Source organism: Gossypium hirsutum, chromosome A01 (genome assembly GCF_007990345.1).
Source record: "Gossypium hirsutum isolate 1008001.06 chromosome A01, Gossypium_hirsutum_v2.1, whole genome shotgun sequence".
In the NCBI taxonomy this organism is placed as follows: domain Eukaryota; kingdom Viridiplantae; phylum Streptophyta; class Magnoliopsida; order Malvales; family Malvaceae; genus Gossypium; species Gossypium hirsutum.
Genome location: NC_053424.1, coordinates 20271724 through 20297032, shown reverse-complemented (window position 1 = coordinate 20297032; position 25309 = coordinate 20271724). Strand labels below are relative to the sequence as shown.

Here is a 25309-nt window from a genome sequence, read left to right as displayed (position 1 = left end):
TTATAAAATTAAAATAACTAATATCTTATATTCAAATTTTATTATATGTAATAATAACTCAATTAAGTGCTTTTTTAAGCATAGCATAGAAATATAAATAAATATAATACAGATGTCAAAGGGTTAAAGCAGCTAGTACCTAATATAATCTAAATATTAATGATGATGTTTTACTAAAATATTTGTTTTTTAGTTATCGTAAATTGGACTCATAAATATTTATTAAAAGTATTTACGAAGCTAGTTGTATGGTTAAATAGATTTTGGTTAGGTGAATTTGCATGAATTAAGAGTAATTAAGTATAAGGACTAAATTGCATAAATGGTAAAAGTTGAATTATAGATTAAAAAATTTAAAGGGACTAAAGAAGCAATTATACCATTGTCTTAAAATGAGGCGAAGTAAGGTGCGTATTATTATAAAATTTAAAGTTAAAATATATATATTATAATATTATAATATTAAATTTTGATCTTAAAAAAAAAAGAAAGAAAGAAACAGAGAAAGCCAGACGATTTAGAAAAGAAAGAAAGAAAGAAAAAAAAAGGTAGAAAGGAGAAAGACGAAGGGCCGTAAGGGTTTCAAAGCTCCAAGTTCAATTGGTTGATCAATTTAGTCTATTTTTCTTGTAATTTTTATGTTTTTGGAATCCTGGTGTTAAATACTACCCGACCCATGTCAAAATTTTAGAAATTATTAAGTTTTTAAGTGTTGTCTGTGTTGAATAATTTTAGTATTAGGGATTAAATTGATAGATTTTTAAGCGGGAAATGAAAAATGATTAAATTGTAGAACAAATAGTAAATTTTGTGTAATAGGGACTAAATTGTGAAAAATTCAAAATTTAGGAATTTATGTGAAAATAGGGAGTTGAATTTAGTCTAAAGTGAAATTTGCATGAAAATAAAGAATTAAATGGGAAGAATAAAAGTTAGTCTCGGTTTAGGGACTAAATTAGAAATTAGGCAATATTTGAGTGAAAATTGAAATATTCAATACGAAATTGCATTGTTTTGTATTGATGATTTTTAATTGTTTTAATTTTGTAGCTAACATCGTACCAAAATCTCGACTAAAAAGGAGAAAGATAAAGTCAACGAGGAATATATCGGAATTTCTGATTTGTATTTCTATAATCCGAACTTAATTTTGTTGTATTTTGATTAAATGTTTATGGTAAGTGATTAGAGTGAGTATATGGCATTTTGATATTGAATTGAATTTATATGAATATATGATTATATGAAAAATTGATATTGGATATTGATTGTTCTTGAATTGTGAAATTAAACCCGATTAACTGTATCGGGTTGAGTCGGATATTAATCGGGTTGAGTCGGATATAGATGGCATGCCATAGGATTGGAAGAGTTCAGGGATTTTTTCGATTTCGAGTCGATGAGACACTAGATGTCAATTTACTACTTCAGATTAATTCGACGAGGCACTAAATGTTAATTTACTTCGGTTTAGCCGATGAGACACTAGGTGTCAAATTATTACTTCGAATTATCCGATGAGGCACTGGGTGCCAAACTGGTGTGTTTGGTTGGATCCGTGTATCCGTCCGAGTCCAAGTCATGTTAATAGGGGGTAATTAATTGAAATTGCATTATGATTGATGTTAGATGATATGTGTATTATATTGTGAAAAGCTACTTATATAGCAAGTATGATAATTGAGATGTTGTGAAACAAATGAAATGTGATATGGTTATTGTAATATTTAGATTGTATATTTGTGATTTCATAGCTTTTGATATTTGGATTATAGAAATACCACTAAGTTTTTACTCAGTGTACGGTTTTGTTTTCCGTGTGCAGGTTAGGTACTTAATTTTGATCGCTGATTTAGCATCCAACAACGGTCCCGAACTCAAACGTGGTGATGTTTATCCTTTTTGTGTCGGCATGTACCTAAGGTGTCTAATTAATAGTTATTTTATGGATTGAATGTAAATGAGGTTATAAGTTTAATATTGGTTTGGTATATATATATACATGTGTTTGTTTTTGAAGTTTTATTATGGCATGTTAAATTGGTGTAAGTGTTCATAAAGTGGGTAAAATGAATTAAATTAGGTATGTTTATTATTTGGACTTGAATGACACTTTGATGATATGATTTAATGATATAATTGTGGTACCAATGAGGGTACATTGGTTAGGCACATAGATGATTGTTTTGACATGTTTTGGGTGTGTTTGATCATGTTATGGATTTGTTAAATGAATGATTTTTGAGTTGCTTATTATCCAAGCTTGCAGGGAATGGTAAACTTGTTATTTAAGGTACATTTTGAGTCCACATGGCCAGACACACGGGCTTGTGACTGGGCCATGTGAGACACACGACTAGCACAAGGGCGTGCAAGGCCATTTCGAAAGGGCACACGAGCGTGTGGCTTGGCCATGTAATCCAAGTCAGAGAGTTACACGGTTTAGACACAGGCTGGGACACGGCCGTGTGTCCCTATTTCAAATGCCCACATGGCCTGAGACACAGGCGTGTCTCTTGACCGTGTGAGTCACATGGCCTGACCACACGATCGTGTAAACCCTGTAGCTTTGAAAATTTGATTACTTTTCGAAAAAAATTCTCTGAGTTTCCAAATTAGTCCCGATTTGTTTCTAACACATATTTTGGGCTTTGAGGGCTCAAATAAGGGACATTATGTATGAATTTAATTGGTTTTTGACTTGAATATTATATGATATCAAATTTATGTCCGTTTAATCGATAACTTTTGGTAATGCTCTGAAACCTTATTCTGGCGATGAATGTGGGTTGGGGGTGTTATAATTTAGTGGTATCAGAGTTTTACAGGTTTAACCGATTCTCAGACTAAATCGAGCTCAGAATTAAGTCTAGAGGTACATGCCATAATTAAGTCAAATTGAGTCAGGATTTGAATGCTGATATATACTTGTTTTTGTTTTATAGTTGAAAATGTCGGATGATTATAATGATGGTATTGTCAAGAGATGTATATCGGAGATGATGTTTTCAATGAATTAGATGAAACCAACTCGGCAACACCGAGTGTTAATCCAGTTAGTAATCAACAACCTAATGTTGAACGAGGTAATATTGGGGAAAGAGATGATTCACAGTTACTTAGAGCTATTGCTGATGCTCTTCAGTGAATGGTGGGAACTATATTTGCTACAACATCCCTTACTATTCGTTGAGCTCTGATAAAAGAATTACGTAAATATGGTGCAACATAATTCTTAGGATTGAAAGGAGTTGATCCTTCTGCAGCTGAAATTTGGATTGAATCTATTAAACATATTTTGTAACAACTTGAATGCAATCCACGTGAAAGTTTAATATGTGTTGTTTCTCTACTGCAAGGATAAGCATATACCTTGTGGCAATCAGTGACACGTCATGTACCCACAGATCAAGTAAATTGGGAATTCTTCCAAAAGGAATTTCAAAAGGAATATGTGGGTGAATTGTATATTGAAGATAGAAAATAAGAGTTTTTGATGCTGAAACAAGCTGAGATGTTTGTGGTTAATTATTAACGGGAATTTTTGCGAGTTAATAAGTATGCTGTTGAATTTGTACTGACTAAAATTGATAGTTGCAAGCAATTTTTGTGTGGTCTATGTAATAGGCCTAATTCGTCTGGCCCATTATAAACCAAAATAAAGATAAAAAAACCAAAAGAAAAAAGAAAAACAACAAACAGCTCAAAATAAACTAATGTCCATTTACAGATTATTTAACCCAAAATATATATAAATATATATATAATAACAGCCTAATTATTAAACTAAGCAATAGGGGATCAGATCGAAGGTGGTGAATCTTATCTACATGTATCGGCAATGGAGCAGATTTTACCACTGGCCTTATCTCTCTGAGGTAGCAAGAGAGCAGGTTGAAGATTGAGTCTTATCTTTCTGAGGTAGCAAGAAAGCAGACTGAAGATTGAAGATCTTATCTCCCAAAGCAGTAGTGGAGCAGATCAAAAGAGGCGAATCTTATCACCATATATCAGCAATGGAGCAGATTTTAGCCACTAACCTTATTTTTTTGAAAGCAAGAGAGCAGATTGGCAATTGTAGTTTTATCTTCCTAAGGTAGTAAGGAAACAGACTGATTGTAGATCTTATTTCCTTGAGAAAATAGATCAAAGTCGACGATTTTTAGCGGAGTATATCCCTGAAGACGGTGAGACTAATTGAGATTACTTGAAGAAGAAGAGCGTTAAAGAGGACAAGATTCAGCAAAACTGGGCAAAATTAGCCCTTTTAAAATCTTTACTTTATTCTCATTACACGACAATGAGCAAAGAGGGGTAGCTATAATAGGCCCAATTCGCCCGGCCCATTATAAACCAAAATAAAGTTAAAAAAACCAAAATAAAAAACAATAAACAATAAACAGCCCAAAATAAACTAATGTCTATTTACAGATTATTTAACCCAAATATATATATATAATAACAGCCCAATTATTAAACTAAACCAAACCCAAAACATCAAAATTAAAATTAACAAATACCCAAAGTCCTAGTCTATTTGATACATGACCCAAATACAAGACTGGCCCAAGTGATTGTTCCAGAAACCCAAAGGGTTCTCCCTCTCGCGCCGCAGCCAGTGATCCAAACGAACACCACACGTGCCCCACCAGTCCCTCGCACGCGTCTCTGCTCGTGCCTTTGTACTGTTTATTCTGCAAATGGAACACACGAGAATAAGCAAATAACAGAATACGCAGTAGATTACAGCAAAGCAATTTGATTTTTCTTATTTATTTTATTTTCATTTTTCAGCTATAAAAAGGGACTGAATGTACTATGCAATTTTTACGGATACACAAATACCAAAAAAATCAAGCCGAAAGTATTTGAAAGGTGATTCCCAGTCTTATTTCTTTTCTTTTTTTTGTTTTTCTTCTTTGGGTTTGCACGAAATTTTAACATAAGAAAATAAAAGAAAGAAAAGGATTTACCTTAGTGGACGAGATCCGTCTTCTTCGTCGCAATCGAAGTAGGGATAGGGTTTTGAAATTGAAGCAGATAATCCTCGATGATTCTCCATGGTACCTTTGCACATCGCAAATCACTGCTTAAATTAAAGTAAGGGCATGCGAATGAAGGGTTGATTGGATCAGCCGAATAGAGAGGAGAGAGTTAGAATGTTTTTGTTTTCCCATTTCATCAATACTTTAGGGTTTCTTCCCCTTTATAAACAGGATGAAATGATACCGTTTGAAGCCAGTTCCAATGGCTCAAAACGGTTTCTCATAGTTAACATGACCCGAGGGCCCGACTTAGACACATCCAGATCCGCGCGTCTTGGGCCTGGGAGGGTTATTTACGCTATTAATCCTTTCCTTTCACACAAGCATTCAATTGCATCTAATATGTTTTGTTTCATTTTTAAATTTGTCTCTGTAATTTGCGCATGTTTGCAAATGGATCCATGCCTTAACACAACGTTTTGGGGCTTGGATTGTTTCTAGTTCTAGTCCCTGTGCATTCGCATGCGTGGCGCGTTGGTCCTAATTCTAACCTTAATGACTTATTTTATTTAAAAATTATCCCTTCTATTTTCTTTCAATTTTAATTAAATTTTGTATTTGTATGACTTATTATTGTAAATACATTTAATTTTTTTTATATATGTGTTGATCTATTTTAATATTTTTTTCTTGTTTTATTTGTATGATTAGGTTGAATTTCTTCTTTATAACATATAATTTTAACATTTTGCATAGTATTTGATTCAAGTCTTTTTATGTACTTGTACCTATATTATTTTAATTGAGTCTCCTATTTATTATGATTTTGAAAATCCATTTAGTTTTTTATATGTGTGTTAAATCATTTTGATCACTTTACTTTATTTTATAAAATCATTATTTTGAAATTTATTTTTATATCATATTATTTTGACTATTATATAATATTTTGTTTAAATATTTTTTGTGTATATTTGTACGTATATTATTTTAATGGAGTTTTTATTTAAAATATTTACTGTTATAAGACTCACCTAATGCTTTTATGTATATATAAAGCTATTTTAGGAATTTCATTTTTGTGTTTATAAAATTATTACTTTGGAATTCTTCTTTATATTATATTATTCTAATAGTTTATATAGTATCTCATTTAAATGCTTTTATGTATATTTTTACATATATAATTTATAAATTAACTTAATTTTATATGCATTATTAATTTCATGCTATTTTTATAAATAATTATTCCTAAATCTATTTATGTATATATATGTTTGGAAAACATATTATTTGTATTTCCTAAAATTATATTTTATTATGTATTCTTGCTATCCTTTCATATTTTATATATTATTAAACTTTCCTTTATTGTATGTATTTTAACCAATGTTTTTGACACTTTGTATATTATTTGATTTAAAAATCTTCATTCTATAATACATATTTTAATGATTACATATATATCTCTAGTTTGTTTTTACAAATAATTTCAAATTCATCAATTCATATATTATATGTGTTCATCATTATTTTAAATTTGTCTTATACCATAGTGTTTTTTTTTAAAGTTTCATTTCGTTTTGTATATTTTGTATTGATTTTATTATGTTAGGCTATATATATTATTGTTGTGCTATTTTTTCGTTTTTATTGTTATCTCAATTGTTCTTCATACATGTTAGGAAGGATGGTTTCATTTTGCTTAGATTAGCTATATTCAATTATTTGATTTAGTTGGTTAAGTAAGGTTATGTTATCTTTGTTCACCAAATATTGTATTTTATGCATGTATATTATCCCATGTTAATTATTTTTCTTTTGGTTTACAAAATGTTGCTTTATAATTCCCAACTCTTTAAAATCAACTATTCCATTGTATTTCAAATAAAATTAATATGTTTTGAGTTTACAAATCTTTTTAAAAATCCTAAAATAAGGCAATGTTCAGTATTTAGAAATTCGAGAAATCGTGCCTTACCGTGCTGGGTTTCGATTTTTCGTTGGACTAAATATTTGGACACCCTTTTGTAATTTTTGAACCAAGAGCTTTTGGAAGTCGAAACTCGATCGTGTTCTCAAAAGTATAAGGGATCATATCCTATCATGCTGGATGTGATGCTTTATACCTTTGAAACGAGAAAGTTTTGACGACTAGCTTAAACCACTCAAATGTTTTAAAAGGAACCATGTTTCAAATTTGTTGGAAAAACCCTAGACATAAGGACAGCAATTAATCAACCTGGTACTGATTTTTAGGCGTAGAGAGGGTGCTAACCCTTCCTCATATGTAACCGGCTCTCGAACCCATTTTTAAATTTACGTGGACCAAAATTGATTTAAATGAAACAAAATATTTTATTAGGTGGTCTAATCACATCTAAATAAAAAGATTGATGGCGACTCCATATTTTGCTTTAAAAGTCGATCCCCATTTGTTTTTCAAATAAAAAAAAGGTGGTTTCTACAGTCTACACGATGAGTTACAAGTACAATTGGTATCGCATAGAATTACTGAGTTTGCAGATTTAGTTGAACAGGTAAGAATGGTAGAGCAAGTTCTGGGTTTTGATAAAAAGACTGAGAATACCCGTACTATTAGAAAGCGTGCTAGAGTTGCGAGTTCAAATCTACAACCAAAGAGATCAAGAGAATTTCGTAGTAGTTGGAGATCAAATTTTAAGTCAGATAGAACTGATAGAAATTGTGATAAACAACCGACTGTATCTACGGGTAGTGTGCGAGTTTCATCTAGGGATACTGATATTCCGAATTGCGAGCATTGTGGGAAAAAAGTACCACGTTTAATGCTAGAAATTAACTCGAGGTTGTTTTCGTTGTGAATCTACAAAACATTTTGTTAGAGATTGTCCGAAGAATGAAAATGTTACACCTATTACTTCTTAGAGATCTATGCTTGCTTCTAGAGGTTGCGGGTCGAGTCGAAGTGGTTCATTTTCGAGAGGTGGTGCTAGAAAGGGAAATGATGTTGTTATTCAACAGTCGGAGGCTAGAACGCCAGCTTGAGCTTATGTTGTGCAGACTCGTGAGGATGGTGATGCTAATGATGTTGTAACAGGTATTTTTTACTACATTTAGAACCTGTTTGTGCTTTGATAGACCCAAGATCTTTGCATTCATATGTTAATACTAAATTGGTTGAGTTGGGAAGTTTAAAATGTGAGACGTCTAAAGTATCAATAGTGGTGTCTAGTCCATTGGGACAATCTATATTAGTGGATCAGATGTGTAGGAGATATCTGTTAATGATACAGAATATAACTTTCCCTGTTGATTTGTTGACAATTGCATTTTGTGATTTTGATGTGATTTTGGAAATGATTGGCTTATGGAGCATGGGGTGATTCTGGATTGCTGTAAAAAAAAGTTTGTTGCTCAGAGTGAAAACGGTGATAAGATTGAGGTGAATGGTATTCGAACAAGTGGTTCAACTTGTATCATTTCATCAATTCGAGCTAATAAACTTCTTAATCAAGGTTGTGAAACTTTTCTAACCTATGTTATCAATTCAAATTCTGTTGAGAGCCAGTGCAATAAAATTTAAACTATTTGTGAATTCCCTGATGTGTTTCTCAAGAAATTACCGGGATTACCACCAGATCAGGGGTTGATTTTACAATTGAAGTGTTTCCTGGTACGGCTCTAGTGTCAATGCCCCCTATCGTGTGTGACCTACAGAGTTGAAAGAATGAAAATTACAATTGCAAGACTTATTGAATCATGGTTTTATTCGCCTTACTGTATCACCTTAGGGAGCTCCAGTGCTTTTTGTCAAAAAGAAATATGGTTTGATGCAGCTTTGTATTGATTATCGACAATTGAATAAGTTGACGATTAAGAATCAATATCCTCTACCCCGTATTGATGACTTATTTGATCAACTAAAATGAGCTTCTGTTTTTTTAAAAATTGATTTGAGATCGGGTTACTATCAGTTAAAAGTGAAAGAAAGTGATATACCGAAGACGATATTTCGTACACGGTATGGTCATTATGAATTTTTAGTGATCCCTTTTGGATTCATGAATGCTCTGATAGTATTTATGGATCTCATGAATAGTATTTTCCAACCGTATTTGGATCAATTTATGGTAGTTTTTATTGATGATATTTTGGTCTATTAAAAATCTAAATCCGAGCATGAACAACACCTCAGAACTATTTTGCAAGTGTTACAAGAGAAACAATTATATGAAAAGCTTAGTAAGCGTGAATTCTAGTTATTAGAGGTTGTATTTTTGGGTCATATTATCTCAGCAAATGAAATTAGAGTTGATCCGAAAAAGATTGAGGCAATTGTTCAATGGAAAGCATCAAGGAATGTGTCAGAGGTTCGTAGTTTTCTTGGACTAGCTGGTTATTACAGAAGATTTATAAATGGATTTTCGAAGATAGCCTTGCCGATGGCAAAGTTGTTGCATAAGAATTTTCAGTTCGTCTGGGATGATCAATGTCAAGAAAGTTTTGAGAAATTGAAGCAGATGTTGACGGAAATGCCAGTTTTGACTTTACCAGAACTAGAAAGGATTTTGTCATTTATAGTGATACTTCCTTGAGCGGTCTTGGTTGTGTTTTGATGCAATATGGGAAAGTGATTACTTATGCGTATCGTCAATTGAAAGCGCATGAACGTAATTATCCGACACACGATTTAGAACTAGCTGCTGTGGTTTTTACTTTAAAGATATGAAGACACTACTTGTTGATGAAAAATGTTATATTTATACTGATCATAAAAGTCTCAAGTATCTTCTATTTCAAAAGAAGTTGTATTTAAGATAGCGTCATTGGATAGATCTTCTAAAAGATTTTGATTGTGTTATTAGTTATCACTCTAGTAAAGCCAATGTTGTACCTGATGCGTTGAGTAGAAAAATAACGATTGAATTGCGGGCAATGTTTGCTCAGCTCAGTATCAATAATGATGAAAGCTTATTAGCTGAACTAAAAATCAAACTGGTGATGTTTGATCGGATCAAGTCAGTGCAGCTAGAAAAAGACAAGTTGGTAAAGAAAAGAGAAATGATTTAGAATGGTACATTAGAAAAATTTAGCATTGGTGATTGTGGTTGCTTGAGATTTCATAACCGAATCTGTGTTCCGGATGTTTCTGAATTGAAAGAATTGATACCTCGCGAAGCTCACAATAGCCCTTTTGCTTTGCATCTTGGTGGAACAAAAATGTATCGCGATCTGAAAGAATTTTATTGATGGTCAGGAACGAAAAGAGATGTGGTTGAATATGGGGCTAAATGTTTAACTTGTTAGTGAGTTAAGACAAAACATCATGTTCCTGCCAGATTACTTCAGCCTATTATTATTCCTGAATGGAAATTGGATTGTATCAAAAAGGATTTTGTAACGGGATTACCATTATCGGCAAGTAAGAAAAATGCTATTTGGGTAATTGTTTATCGAGTTAAGAAATCAGCTTATTTTATTACAGTCAGGACTAATTGGTCCCTTCAAAAGCTCGCTAAAGTTTATATTCAAGAATTGTGAGATTGCATGGTGTTCCTATATCGATAATTTCTGATCGGGATCCATGGTTTACTTCGAGATTTTGGAAACAGTTGCATGAATCTTTTGGTACACGACTTAATTTTAGTACAAGTTTTCACCCACAGACTGATGAAATAAACTGAGCGAGTTATTCAAATTTTGGAAGATATGCTTCGTGCTTGTGTTATTGATTTTGAATCAGGTTAGGAGTGTTACTTACCTTTGGCTGAATTTGTATACAATAATAGTTTTCAACCAAGTATTCAAATGGCTCCGTATGAAGCTTTATATAGTTGTAGGTGTCAATCACCTGTTTGTTGGATAGAATTGAATGAAAGAAAAATGATCGAGCCAGAATTAATCTAAGAAACAGAAGACATTGTTAAGAAAAATTGAGATAGATTGAAGGCAGCTTTTGATAGACAGAAATCATATGCAGATTTGAAATGTCGAGATATTAAATATTCTATTGGCGGTAAAGAATTTCTTAAAGTTTTGCCTTGGAAGAAAATTTTGAGATTTGGCCGAAAAAGGAAACTGAGTCCTCGTTTTATTGGACCGTATGAGATCACGAAAAGAGTGGGACCAGTTGCATATCATTTAGCTTTGCTTGTGAAACTACAGAAAATTCATGTTGTTTTTCACGTTTCAATGCTTAGAAGATATCAATCGTACCCATCTCATGTTATTTCGACAGAGGATATTGAAATTCAACCTGATTTGTCGTACGAAGAAGAACTAGTTAAAATTTTGGCACAAGAAGTGAAAGAATTGCGTAATAAGCGAATTCCGTTAGTGAAAGTATTATGGCGTAGTCATAGTATTGAGGAAGCGACTTGGGAATCAAAAGAGACAATGAGATCTCAGTACCCCCACTTCTTTTCAGGTAAATTTCGGGGACAAAAATTATTTACGGGGAGAATTGTAATAACCCGATAGTCAGGACTGTGGGAAAGTGTATTTTTGAAACTCTGTTACCGTAAATAATAAATATTTACGAAGCTAGTTGTGCGGTTAAATAGGTTTTGGTTAGGTGAATTTGCATGAATTAAGAGTAATTAGGTATAAGGATTAAATTGCATAAAGGATAAAAATTGAATTATATATTAAAGAAAAATTAAAGGGACTAAAAAAGTAATTATGCCATTATCTTAAAATGAGGTGGCCTAAGGTGTATATTATTATAAAATTTAAAGTTAAAATATATATTATAATATTATAATATTAAATCTTAATGTTTAAGTATATATATATATTATAATATAAAAAAAAAGAAAGAAACAAAGAAAGCTAAAGGAATTAGAAAAGAAAGAAAGAAAGAAAAAGAAAAGGGAGAAAGGAGAAATAGAAGGACCTTAGGGATTTCAAAGTTTCAAGTTCAATTGGTTAGTCAATTTAGTCCATTTTTCTTGTAATTTTTATGTTTTTGGAATCATTGAGTTTTTAAGTGTTGTCTATGTTGAACAATTTTAGTATTAGATATTAAATTGATAGATTTTTAAGTTAGAAATGAAAAAGGATTAAATTGTAGAACGAATAGTAAATTTTGTGTAACAGGGACTAAATTGTGAAAAATTCAAAATTTAGGATTTTATGTAAAAATTGGGAGTTGAATTTAGTCTAAAGTGGAATTTTCATGAAAATAAAGAATTAAAGGTGAAGAATAAAAGTTAGTCTCGATTTAGGGACTAAATTGGAAATTAGGCAATATTTGAGTAAAAATTGAAATATTCAATATGAAATTAAATTGTGTTGTATTGATAATTTTTAATTGTTTTAATTCCGTAGCTAACGTCGTTCCAGAATCCTCTACTAAAAAGGGGAAAGATAAAGTCGACGAGGAATAGCTCGGAATTTTTAGTTTGTATTTCTATAATCCGAACTTAATTATTAATTATTGTATTTTGATTAAATGTTTATGGTAAGTGATTGAGACGAGTATTTGGCATTTTGATATTGAATTGAATTTATATATATATGATTATATAAAAAATTGATATTGGATATTGATTGTTTTTGAATTGTGAAATTAAACCCTATTAACTGTATCGGGTTGAGTCGAATATAGATGGCATGCCATATGATTGGAAGAGTTCAGGGATTTCTTCGACTTCGAGTCGATGAGACATTGGGTGTCAATTTACTACTTCGGATTAATTCGATGAGGCACTGGGTGCCAATTTACTTTGATTTAGCCGATGAGATACTGGGTGTCAAATTATTACTTCGAATTATCTGATAAGGCACTGGGTGCCAAACTAGTATGTTTGGTTGGATCCGTGTATCTGTCTGAGTCCAAGTTGTGTTAATAGGGGTAATTAATTGAAATTGCTTTATGATTGATGTTAAATGATATGTGTATTATATTGTGAAAAGTTATTTATATAGCAAGTATGAGAATTGAGATGTTGTGAAACAAATGAAATATGATATGGTTATTGTAATATTTAGATTGTAAATTTGTGTTTTCATAACTTTTGATATTTGGGTTATAGAAATACCACTGAGTTTTTACTCAGCGTACGGTTTTGTTTTTCGTGCGCAGGTTAGGTACTTAATTTTGATCGCCGATTCAGCATCCAACAACGGTCCCGAACTCAAATGTGGTGATGTTTATCCTTTTTGTGTCAGCATGTACCTAAGGTGTCTAATCAATAGTTATTTTTTGGATTGAATGTAAATGAGGTTATAAGCTTAATATTAGTTTGGTATATATATATCCATGTGTTTTGTTTTTAAAGTTTTATTATGGCATGTTAAATTGGTGTTTTAAGTGTTCATAAACTGGGTAAAATGAATTAAATTAGGCATGTTTATAATTTGGACTTGAATGACACTTTGATGATATGATTTGATGATATAATTGTGGTACTAATGAGGGTACATTGGTTAGGCACCTAGGATGATTGTTTTGACATGTTTTGAATGTGTTTGATCGTGTTTTGAATTGGTTAAATGAATGATTTTGAGTTGCTTATTGTCCAAGCTTGGAGGGAATGGTAAACTTGTTATTTAAGCTACATTTTGAGTCCACACGGCTAGCACACTGGCGTGCAAGGCCATTTCGAAAGGGCACAGGGTCTGGCACACGGGGGTGTGGCTTGGCCGTGTGACCCAAGTTAGAGAGTTACACGGGTTTAGATACGGGATAGGACACGGCCGTGTGTCCCTATTTCGAATGCCCACATGGCCTGAGACACGAGCATGTTTCCTGACAGTGTGAGTTACATGGCTTGACCACACGGCTGTGTGAACCCTGCAGCTTTCAAAATTTGATTATTTTTCGAAAAAAATTCTTTGAATTTCCGAATTAGTCCCGATTTGTTTTTAACATGCATTTTGGGCCTTCAGGGCTCAAATAAGGGACATTATGTATGAATTTAATTGGTTTTTGACCTGATATCTATATGATATCAAATTTATGTCTATTAGATAGATAAGCTTTAGTAATGCCCCGAAACCTTATTCTGGCGACGTATATGGGTTAGGGGTGTTACATCAAGTATATTTAATTTTGAAATTATTATTTTCGAAGTCACTCATTTACTTTTTATTTAGGGTAAATTATAAAAATCGTCACTTTTATTTGTCTTAGATTACATTTTAGTCACTTATGTTTGAAATGTTACGTTTTAGCCACTTATATTATCGTTTTGTTACAAAGTGGTCACTCTACTATTAAGCTCCGATATCTCCTTAATGGCGGTCTTACATGACAGTCCAAATGAGTTTTAAATGCCAACTTGGATGTCCTATGTGGCAGTCTAAATTAACTTTATTAAATTAAAAACTTATTTTCATCTAGCAACTGGACATCCAAGTTGGCATTTAAAATCCATTTGGACTGCCATGTAGGACTGTCGTTAGGGAGGTAACAGAGTTTAACGATAGAGTGACCACTTCGTAAAAAAATAATAACGTAAATGACTAAAACATAACATTTCAAACATAAATTACTAAAATGTAATTTGAGACAAACAAAAGTAACTAATTTTATAGTTTAGCCTTTTATTTATGGATAATGTTTACTCCTTTGGTTTACACCTGTGCTTAACCAAAACAGATCTCAGTAGCTGAATAAACCCGAGATGCAACCCGAACGACGAACCCGCTCCATTATAGGTAATCCTGTAGGTGCTAGTCCACGCTCTTCTGGTGAATGATATGAAACATAAACCTGCTGCAATTTCCAATTTCACACCAACCAACAAACCCTCATCTTTCGGAACTGCCAAAATACTCACCACTTTCACTTCCTCTTTACTTCATACCCCCTGCTAATGTCTACACTATAAAAATACCACTATTAAACTTCATTTTTATTGGTTGTTTTGTTGAAAGGAAAATACAAAAGTGAATAGAAGAAATATAGCTGTGAGGGAGAGCTAAGCTAAAGATGAATTCCTTGACCCTGAAACCCTCTTCTTTTGTATTGCAATCTTCTTTCACCGTCTTCTCTTCCTACGATAAGTCTAAACAATCCTTTCCTTCGGTTCGCTTCCCAACTAATATTAAAAGCAACACAAGATTGGGTTTGAGAATTAAAGCTTATGATTCTTCCAAAAGCGATGATGCCTCTAAGCCCAACGGTGACTCCAACCCTCCCAATGGCACCCTGGTATCTCTCTCTCTTTTATGGGGTTTTTCTTGGATGGGTGTTTTATGCATGTCGTTTTAAGTGTTCCCTTTTTTTTCTCTTTCCTCTTTTATAAAGAAAAATCAGCAGCCTAAGGCCAGGCGAGATATTCTGTTGGAGTATGTGAAAAATGTGCAGCCGGAATTCATGGAATTGTTCGTGAAACGAGCCCCTCAACAGGTTTGATTTTTCTTTTTTGCTAAGGATTCTAATTTCTTAGGCCTTGGAAATGAAATGAAACTGAAAGTTCAAATGTTGCTTTTTTTGGTCAAATTGTGCTCTCAGTACTTGTATCTTGCGCTCTTCTCATATTTGAAATTTAGCCCCTCTACTTTTAATCCCATGAATTTAGTACCTCTACTCGTTTGATTTAATATATTTGAAGTCAAATTGATAAAACCCTCAAAGGACTTCCTTTTAAGTTTAAAAAATTGCCAAATAAGCATAAAAATTTTATACATGGGGTTGCAAGGTTTCTAATTCTGAATCAAGGGTAGTAAGCTTCTTCAGCTAAAGTCTAAATACTTTTTTTTTTCTTATATGGCTTTTCCTCGTTTTAAATTGGCCTTGTGAGCAAATTCTTTTATTTTAAATATACCAGATAATCCAATTTAATGGAAGTTCTTTGACGATATTATCAATTAGAATTCAGTTGTTAAATAAAAAATAGTAAAGGGACTAGATCTTTTGAATTAAAAGTAGTGGTCTAAATTTCAAATGTGTGAAGAGTACAAGGATTGGGAGCATAATTGGACTTACTTTTTTTTCCAGGTTGTTGAGGCTATGCGGCAAACGGTGACAAACATGATTGGAACACTTCCCCCGCAATTCTTTGCTGTGACAGTCACCACTGTAAGTATATTGTGATAAGACATGTTCTCTGTTTTTATTTTGACTATGTTTATCAGTGTAATTGAACCATAAGCATGTTGGTTTAGACAATCATCGGGATCTCTTCAGTTTCACTTTTAGGTTGCTGAAAATCTTGCACAACTAATGTATGCTGTTATGATTACTGGATATATGTAAGAATGCATTGCACAATATATGTTCTTTGTGGATATTTTGATTATATTTATTAGTGTTATTGAACTTTATTATTGTTGGTTTAGACAATCATTTGGATTTCTTTGATTTCCCTTTAGGTTGCTGAAAATCTTGCACAACTTATGTACAGTGTTATGATGACTGGATATATGTTTAAGAATGCACAGTATCAATTGGAATTGCAACGAAGTTTAGAGCAGGCCGCTCTTCCTGAGGTGCAAGAGAAAAAGGTATGTGTTTTTCCTCTTTTGCATCTTGAAAGAAACCAAGATGCTAGCTGTTATCTCGAGGCTGCTGCTGTTACTTTGCCGCTGAATCCATACCCCAAAAGTATTGGTTCTCGGTTCTCCCATCACATCATCTCCGTGGTGGTTTGTTCTGGAACCATGTATAATGGCCTGTTCTGATGGGAAACAAAACATAGTTAGGTGGGATAGCATGATGTATTTCATTTTAGTGATATAACTGCATGGGTCAGTGGTGTATATACAGAACATACCTGTTTTGATTAATATCTATTCTTTAAGTCGTTGAATCCTATCAAGTTATCTGTGCTGTGTTTTACTCCAGAGAGATAATTTGTCCAATTTGATTTTACTGTAACTTTAGTTTGTCTGAAGTGACGAACAATGCAAAACTTGTAATTTTTTTTGTGTGTATTTCTTGTTTAAAAGTTTGGTGACAATTACTGATTGATTTCTTCAATTTCTTGCACACTGCTCTTTATTTAATTTTCACCATGTTGACTGAACTGCTTAATGGCAATGTCATCTATATCGATAAACTCTTAATTCTTAATTGTCCAAATATTTTTCAATGGTGCTAAAGGGTTTCATCTTTACAGGATGTTCCCGATTATGCACCTGGTACTCAAAAGAATGTGTCTGGCGAAGTTATTAGGTGGAATAATGTTTCTGGCCCAGAGAAAATAGATGCTAAAAAGTACATTGAATTACTTGAAGCAGAGATCGAGGAACTAAATCGTCAAGTTGGTAGAAATTCTGCAAATGGTCCAAATGAACTGCTAGAATATCTCAAGTCTCTTGAGCCACAAAATTTGAAGGTAAATAAAGCTATTTATAATTTGATTGCTTTGGTTTTAGTTAACAGTTGATTCTGTGGTTCATTTGCATCTTGATTATAGCTATAACTTAATGAATACTTGTTGCATTACATGAGATTTATCCACATATTTTTAACTCTAGTTGCATGCTCTGTAGGAGTTGACAAGTAGTGCTGGGGAGGATGTCGTGTTTGCAATGAATACGTTCATCAAGCGTCTTTTAGCTGTTTCAGATCCTGACCAAATGAAGGTTACCATTATATTACTTTAAATAGTCTTGGCATTATGGTTTAAATTTTCATTCATAAGAGGAAACCAGTTACCATTCATCTTCTTGCTCTTTGTTTTGGAGAATGAGAATCCGAGTCCCACCTTTTGATTCGGGAGATACATGCACCTTGTGAAAAAATGTGTAATCCTTGCATACTACAATTTCAGCTAATATTTGAAAGAGACATCCTTTTTAACTTTACCATGTTTTGTATTACAGACAAGTGTAACTGAGACGAGTGCACCGGAACTAGCCAAGCTTCTTTATTGGCTCATGGTGGTTGGATACAGCCTTCGGAACATTGAAGTTCGATTTGACATGGAAAGGGTACTTGGCACTCCTCCAAAACTTGCCGAGTTGCCTCCAGGTGAAAATATTTAGGTGCTGGTGGGCAACTGCAAATATACTCGATAGCAAATTTGGATCACATTAACCTGCTATTATTTATGTGGAGAAGGGGTTCATTCAGAGTGATTTACTGCTGTAGAAAACGTGGAAATTTTGCGCATGCCTTACATTTTTGGCTTCTATAGTAGCTTTAAAACTTATTATGAAACAAGTCTTTTCAACAGTGACTCTAACCTTTAAATACAACTGAATTTGGTTTTCGTCCAACATGGAAAAAATTTAAATGCTCATCTATTACAAGTCAATATCAATTTCCTTATCGACATCTCTGTTTGGATGCTAATCACCACGGTTTCTATTTAAGTCGATCTTTAATTTTTCTTTATCCCATAGCTATCATTGGGAACATTAGATAAAACCCTGGAATGGTTTTTATGGTCCGCGTGCAAGTTACCTTGCACGATGTTCCCCTGCTCCAAATCATTGCAAGGACTCGCAGTCTGCCCCCCAAATCATGGCTACAGCCTGCAAAGTTGTGAAGAATCACGCAACCATATTTGAAATCCGGTTGGATATTGACGGTGCCCTTCTCGTTACGGCTGTTTACATATTCTACTAAGCAGGAGCACCATTTTATACTCAGCAAAACTGTCACAAACCATTCAACGAAATCTGCATAAGCTCATTTCATAAGCTCTAGGGTATTTTAGCTGGAAACGCCTATAAAACAGTTCTAGTTGAATCATAATTAGTTGACAATCTCGTAGCCCATTGACTTTGATTCGGTGACCAAGAAACTGGAAACCCAAGAATAGCACACCATCGTAAGTTCAAAAGAGCCGCAGCTAGATGCTCATCATAATCCTTAAAGACTTGGAGTATCTTTGACTCAGCTTGTAAGTCCTCAGAACTCACAAAATCTTTCTCAAATTCTATCTTCTTTTCTTCCAGTGTCATGTCTTCATAAGAGATCATCCACATACTCAAAACCTGCAATGCTCCCATGGCAGTGTTATGAAAACCACCATCAACATATGCAGAGAATACATAATTGCAGGTTACAGGGTCAGGCTGGACTTTGTCTTGGTGCATCCGCTCAATAATAAATTCAATTATGTCAATCCTTACCTGACATTCATACATGAAAATCCAGAATCAGTGCCAAGAACTTATACAGAAGCAGAAGCACATCACCAGACTAATAATGTCCAGTAACTACATTTGTCAACCTTATTCTCTGCACACAATATTGTTACAAATAAAGAAAGAAATAGAAACTTTAGCAAAGGAATCCTAGGTACAGTACACTTTCAACAGTCTTACAGCAATAATGGCATGTTCTTAATTCTTTACAGAAAAAACATGTAAATTCCTCTAGTAAGGGATTTTTCTAACACCTTAGAGATGCAGCAGGGAATATCAGATAAGAGAATGAATTCTTGCATTATAACATAAACAATTTTCAGGGTGTTAGTATTAGAATGTGTCAGGACATCCTACAGAAGCCAGCAAGCCAACTATGAGTTGGAGTACCTTTGATGACACAAAAACTCACATTTTGAGTATTCTCACCCATAAAATGTATTTATGAATAGCATCTAGCGGGACAGAACCAGTAAAATCTGACAGGAATACCCAAGATAAAACCCTATCTAACGACAGGAGATTGCTCAGACATGCAGATGCTTACTAAGGCATCCTCAAGAAAAGGATGTAGAATCCCTTTCTCTCAATCAGTTCAGATGATGAAAGAGACATGCATAGGCAGAAAATGGAGAGAACAGTAAATTCAGTTGCAAAACTTTATGTGGGTTACTTTTTCCAATAGCATGCATTTGCAGAAGAAGTAAGGCGATATGTCCCAAGTGAAGGAGAGAGAGAGTGGAAAGATACCTTTTCACTTGCTTTTTTAAGGATGGTATTATACATTAATACATCCAATTGATGACCTTCTAAACTTGCCTGATCCATAAGACTTAATGCTTCATCAAAATTTTCATATTCCACCAATATCTTCATAAAATGAACTCAAGTGTTAGAAAATGAATTTACCAACTGTATAATAAGTACAAACTAAATGCTTCCCTCTGTTACTCACAAAGAGGCATTCACAGTATGGTACCTACAGGTGCAAATAAAATCTTTTGCTTTAGATGGATGCACATTCTAAGCAAATCCATTTCATACGTACTATGGTTACAATATGCAGGACAGCTAAGAGAAGTTTATTAGTGAAGACTAAAAGATAAAAATTACATTTTAAGGATAGGGATCTGAATATTTAACTTGAAGTGTAATATGAAATGCACCATAGCATAATGATGCCAAGTTCTCTATTTTTGTACTTACGGAAGAATATTTTCCAGTATGTATAAGGATTATAATTTTTTCAAATCCCAAGTTTTCTTGAAGCTTTGAATACTTAAAAATTAATAAAACAAGTTTGGGAGATAAGTTCAGGATAACAGCATGCAAATGAATTAGAGATATTTTGGGCATCCAGAATAAATTCTTATCCATTTCCCTTCGATGTGCATACAATGGTGGCAATATTGCCACATAATTAATTTGATAGATGGAATAAGACAAAACAAGAATACCTTCATTAGTGCCGTGTATGTCTTTGTTTCCGGATAAAACCCATGACGCACCATCATGGAAACTAGAGCACAACCAGATTTGAAACATTTTATATAGCTACAACAATCAACCATTATATTGTATGTTGCAGCATTTGGTTGGAAATCAGATGATGTCATTTTTTTAAATATTTGTATCGCCATGTGACTCTGCACATGGAGGGAAAATATAATTTTATGCAAATATTATATATAAAACACAACTGCCAAAATTGCAAACAGTAAAACTACATTGTTAGAAGCACTCACTTCGTTAGCCTCAACAAGTGAATGCAGAACTACATTATAGATGGGTGCTCCCAACTTAGTATTAGTATGGCAGAAAAGGTTCTCAGCAACATGTAAGTACTGAAGCAGCTCTATTGTCATCCCCTCAGCTCCAAGTGCTTTTAGCTGAAAATTTTCCAGGCAAGTAACTCATATATAAGATTGGTCATAGTTCATATAAAACAGAAAATACATCAGCAGGAAGCTTACCAACTTCTTCATTGATAAATGACTATGTTGAACACCATTTTTAGCCATATCCATTTCTATAGCATTTATTCGTTTTCTTGAGTCAACATGTGACAATCTGTTCCCCTCTTCATAAGGAGCATTCACATTACCAAACATTGAAAATAATAGCTCATATGTCCTGATATCTGGCTGAAGCTCTAGTTGTCTCATTTTAGCCAATATCCGAAGAGCTCTCTTTGGCTGATCCTGCAAAACCAATGCAACATGAATTTGCACCAAAGGAGATAAATTATGCTTATTCACTGTTTGCTTTGGTTCCTTGGTCCTTGTCTGTGCTGATACCCTCATTTACTGAATACATATATAATTTTATACAATCAAGTGGCTGTTGATCTCATTAATAACTAATATGCTTCTTAAATCTAAAACTTAATGGTTTATCATCCTTGTTGCTATATGTACTTTTTTATTCTCATTTGCTGCAGGATAGCCAGAGCCAAATAAACAATTTTGCTCCAAACAAGAGCAACAGGAGCATACCTTCAGTAAAGGTTTCTGAAGCATGTTAGTAACAGGTGAGGCCTTGAAAGCAAGTTCTAGTATTAAGTGACCGATTGGGAAAAAAAAGAAAAGAAAAAAGAAGAGAACTGATTGATTAACTTACTCTACCAATATTCCCACATTCTCAGAAATAGAATGGAGGAATAATTACTGTTTTTCTAGTTTCATGAGCAAAAACTTGCTTATGCACTCATGGATGCATAATCAATGAAATTGAAGAGAAAATTTAAACAAGCCAGGGAGGAAACAAACAATTTGGTTTTATGTCCACTTACCATATTATCACAAGCTTCAAGAAAAGCATTAAAAGGATATGGATATGGACATTCACAAACTTGCTCCAATAGAGCCTCAGCTAAGTCAAGTTCTAATGCCTTACTACATTGCACCGAAAGAGCTGCAAGGGTTGAATCATGAGGCTTCAGATTTCTCTCTTCCATTACTTTTAACTGCACAGAATTGAGGCCAAATGGAAATTTGTTGGTACAATAAGAAATATCACCAAAGCATAACTAGTCATGCAATTAAATAAATACAACCTACCATTTCCAAGCCTGCACCAAATCCTCTTCTTTGAATAATGGCTCTCACAAAGCCATCATATGTATGGCTTGATGGCTGCAATCCAAGATTTTGCATCTAGAAAAACATAAAGATCAAAATAAAGATTTTAACTATTAGGAGAGACATATCTCTCAAGTTACTATAGATATGAAATTTATCTCCCTACAGGATAATTTCAGAAAGAATCATTATCCTAGAATTATGGTCTTCAAATCAGACATTATTACTATTGCATAGAAAAACCAGAAGTTTGTGGTAGAGAAAAAGTCCTACAAGCATCATCAATTGCTCTGCTAGTCCATAAGCTCGAGCTTGTGCACAAGCGTGTAGTACATCATTGATGGACAACCTCAGAACTTCCATAACAGGCAAGTTCTTATAGTTATTCAGCATGCCAACTGTAGCACTGATTGACTTTGATCTCTCTATGTTGGAGGAATCAGTGTCAAATTTGAAGGCAACAGACTGCTCATTCTCTCCTGATTGAACATTTTGTGATCCTAATTCACTTTTGGATGGTATGGGGATGTCTAATCTTGAAGAATACAACCTTCCCTCATCAGTCCTACTAACAAAATGCTTCCCACTAATGGCTAAAGCCACCATATGTTGCAATGTTTCATATGCAGATTTTAAATCTTTCAATCTTGTAAAGGACCAGATAAACCTTCGAAGAGAAATTATATTTAGACTGTAGTGTTTGATATAGTCCTCCCAAATATCACGGGCTGCAGATAGATCTTGCTGCCAAACTGCAAGCTGAAAGATTAAGGGAACAGCAGAAGCAACCAGATAAGATTACCAATATGATGGATCTGTCTATAAGATGTCAATACTTTCAATAGATGAATGACGAAACAAACTTTAAGATAGCTAACCACTTATTTCAATATTTTACATAATAGACAAGCTCTGAAGGGGAAGACAGGAAACCTAGTAATACAAATCTACAATAAAAAGAAAAAAAAAATTCAAGATCAACACTGTTTCTACACACCTTGAGAAGCACTGAATATGTAATTTCATTTTTCCCAACCCTTTGCAGCTCCATCAAATCTAAACATTGATTAGCATGGATTACGCTTTTCATCTTTGCACAGGCTCCTAAGAAACAGTTATATACGGGAAGAAGAGGATAGGTGCCATGATTCTCCCTAAGGAATTTCATGAACTTGCATGCCTGATGGAAATAAAACAAGAAGAAATGATAAAACTTATAATGGAAATTGAGGAAGAGAAACTGCATAAGCATCGTTCTACATACATTTTAATGTGATTCAGGACAATAATAACATTAATGACTACACAGAACAACTGTAAGTACAACCATGCAGCAATGACAAAAGATTGCTCATAATTACACAGAGAAAAGGTTGTAGGTTGTTCTAGTTAAGTTAAATGAATCAACACCCAAAGATACACTGAGGTAATACATTTAGAAGATCAGTGTTTAATAATTGAACAAACAGAACATCTAACAAAACCAGTAGATAAAAGGCATACCTCCTCCAAGTAACCTCCCCTACAAAGAGCTCGGACCATAAGCAAATAGCATGTATTATTCAAGTCAATCTCCTTCTCCTCCATTAATCTCCATGTTTCCATAACGAACTGTACAGGACAGGAAAAAAATCACAACTGTTACTGCCAAGTATAACCATTGGTGCTATCTTTTCTTCCTTTTCCAGTTTGTCAAATATTATAAATATCCACATTATCTATGTCCTAAGCTTAAATCTAGAGAAGAGAAACACATTGAGGTTTACACAGTTGCATGCAGCTAGCTAAAATTCCATGTTGAACAGCTTACCAAAGGATCCGGTGACCTTGCACAGTAGTTAAGAATGTAAACGAAGTCATTGGCTTTTAACGACTGGTTTCCGTTACCAAAGTCTAAAAGCAGGCTAGAAGCTCTACTTCTCTCACCTAAGCGAAGGGCATCAACAATTTGCACTTGAATGGACTTTGTTAATGGCTCTCCTCCATATCCCAAAAACACATTACCTGCGTTCACAAGCTTACTCTAAAGATTTCATTCGATATATATGCATACACAGACAAACAAAAGCTTACGCTGCAGCTATCAATTTCTTCAGTTAAATAATAATAATTAAAATAATGGAAGAGTTTGGCTAATGACCATTAATAGTTGCAACACTTCTACATAATGCCACTCTTCTGATAAAATTTCCTCGTCCCTGAAATAGCATTTGATTAGTCAACCAATAAATTGGAACAATGAACAAACTTCCCATAATTTAGAATAAAAATATATATTGGCAAATAGAAACATCTGATTACTGAAAGAAGAAAAATAAAAAGACTTACACGTTCAAGTTCACCCGATTTGAATCTACATAAGGTGTCTGCGATTGAGCGCAAAGGAATCCTCATTCCCTTTAATGTTACAGTGTTGAATGAAGAATTCAGCTTTTTCAGTGGGTTTTCCCTTTAGGGTTTAAGCATTTTGAAACATACATTAGTAGGATTCATAAGCAGTAAAAACAAAACAATTAACGGCGTTCAATTCAACCTCCTCCCTTCGCTGCTTGGAACACGGAGTTAGCTGATTTGCAGATATAGATATATACATACATACATACACCCGCACTCAGCGGATCGAGATTGTATGGCATTCCACTAATCCCACAATGTGGTTGGCCTTTGAGTCAATATTTGGCCCAATGTAATTGTCTAACAATATGATCCACCTCTAGAGCCCAAAATGTCTGAGCAGACCAACGTAGATACCTGACAAATTGGTAGAATCCAAATTAATAAAATTATTAGTTGTAATTTAAAAATATTTTTTAGTCGAATCCAAATTTAAATCCTTTATTGACAAAAGCAAAGCGCCAAATTTTCGTTCATAAGTAGTAATTCAAATAATAATTATGAGACTGTACATATTAATATATATACCAATTAAAATATCAATATCCATTTACCAATTTGAAAATTCACTGAGAAGCAAATCAGATAAAGCCGGCCAGCCCAACTTTAATGTGATAAAATCTATGCTGGATGTGTCTCAAGCTATGTGGTTTTATCTCTAGATTGCAGCTCACTGTTCATTATCCTTCATAGTTTTAAACAAACCAGTGAAAATCTTAAACAACTGATTGTAAAAAACACAGATAAAAATGATGTCAAATTTTATTCTTCTTCCTCGGAACCCACGCAAACTTACCTTTAAAAAGCTGAGCAAGTTTT

General features: G+C 33.6%; 3 protein-coding genes and 1 long non-coding RNA gene across 7 annotated transcripts; 2 read left to right on the top strand and 2 right to left on the bottom strand.

The window, feature by feature from the left end:
- Positions 1-4238: 4238 nt before the first annotated feature.
- Positions 4239-5368, bottom strand: LOC107917679 (uncharacterized). The gene is made up of 2 exons (XR_001689794.2): positions 4974-5368; positions 4239-4694 (listed from the first exon to the last, which is right to left on the bottom strand). It is a non-coding gene; the product is annotated as an uncharacterized lncRNA (long non-coding RNA).
- Positions 5369-8334: 2966 nt separating this feature from the next.
- On the top strand, positions 8335-9562 carry LOC121210924 (uncharacterized mitochondrial protein AtMg00860-like). Its single transcript, XM_041082929.1, has 2 exons — positions 8335-8416; positions 9264-9562. The coding sequence occupies exons 1-2, from the start codon at positions 8335-8337 to the stop codon at positions 9560-9562; spliced, it is 381 nt and encodes a 126-aa protein (XP_040938863.1).
- A 5060-nt stretch (positions 9563-14622) lies between these two features.
- LOC107917966 (uncharacterized) lies at positions 14623-18140 on the top strand. The gene is made up of 7 exons (XM_041117570.1): positions 14623-15126; positions 15223-15324; positions 15916-15996; positions 16290-16421; positions 17036-17254; positions 17412-17504; positions 17745-18140. Exons 1-7 carry the CDS (start codon positions 14905-14907, stop codon positions 17904-17906), a joined length of 1011 nt encoding a protein of 336 aa, XP_040973504.1. The 5' UTR covers positions 14623-14904; the 3' UTR covers positions 17907-18140.
- Positions 18088-24709, bottom strand: LOC107922064 (pentatricopeptide repeat-containing protein At1g76280). 4 transcript variants are annotated; one of them, XM_016851894.2, is made up of 13 exons: positions 24425-24709; positions 24237-24294; positions 23907-24100; positions 23600-23707; positions 23094-23276; positions 22370-22855; positions 22076-22171; positions 21808-21981; positions 20990-21217; positions 20762-20905; positions 20474-20662; positions 19767-19886; positions 18088-19001 (listed from the first exon to the last, which is right to left on the bottom strand). In XM_016851894.2, exons 1-13 carry the CDS (start codon positions 24488-24490, stop codon positions 18594-18596), a joined length of 2454 nt encoding a protein of 817 aa, XP_016707383.2. In that variant the 5' UTR covers positions 24491-24709; the 3' UTR covers positions 18088-18593. The 4 variants fall into 4 exon arrangements, with proteins under 4 accessions (XP_016707383.2, XP_040973425.1, XP_040973445.1 ...); XM_041117491.1 differs by having other exon boundaries at positions 18088-18863; positions 24425-24669; XM_041117511.1 differs by lacking the exon at positions 20474-20662.
- Positions 24710-25309: the final 600 nt, after the last annotated feature.

Excerpts from the sequence above, each read along its gene's own strand:
- LOC121210924 (XM_041082929.1), top strand. The coding sequence starts at position 8,335 with ATGGAGCATGGGGTGATTCTGGATTGCTGTAAAAAAAAGTTTGTTGCT. Across the intron at positions 8,417-9,263 it reads TGATAAGATTGAGGTGAATG|CAAATGAAATTAGAGTTGAT; the intron begins GTATTCGAACAA and ends ATATTATCTCAG.
- LOC107917966 (XM_041117570.1), top strand. The coding sequence starts at position 14,905 with ATGAATTCCTTGACCCTGAAACCCTCTTCTTTTGTATTGCAATCTTCT. Across the intron at positions 15,127-15,222 it reads ACCCTCCCAATGGCACCCTG|AAAAATCAGCAGCCTAAGGC; the intron begins GTATCTCTCTCT and ends TCTTTTATAAAG. Across the intron at positions 17,255-17,411 it reads TTGAGCCACAAAATTTGAAG|GAGTTGACAAGTAGTGCTGG; the intron begins GTAAATAAAGCT and ends CATGCTCTGTAG.
- LOC107922064 (XM_016851894.2), bottom strand. The coding sequence starts at position 24,490 with ATGAGGATTCCTTTGCGCTCAATCGCAGACACCTTATGTAGATTCAAA. Across the intron at positions 23,708-23,906 it reads CAAGGTCACCGGATCCTTTG|TTCGTTATGGAAACATGGAG; the intron begins GTAAGCTGTTCA and ends TGTCCTGTACAG. Across the intron at positions 21,982-22,075 it reads TTGGTGCAGGCTTGGAAATG|TTAAAAGTAATGGAAGAGAG; the intron begins GTAGGTTGTATT and ends AATTCTGTGCAG.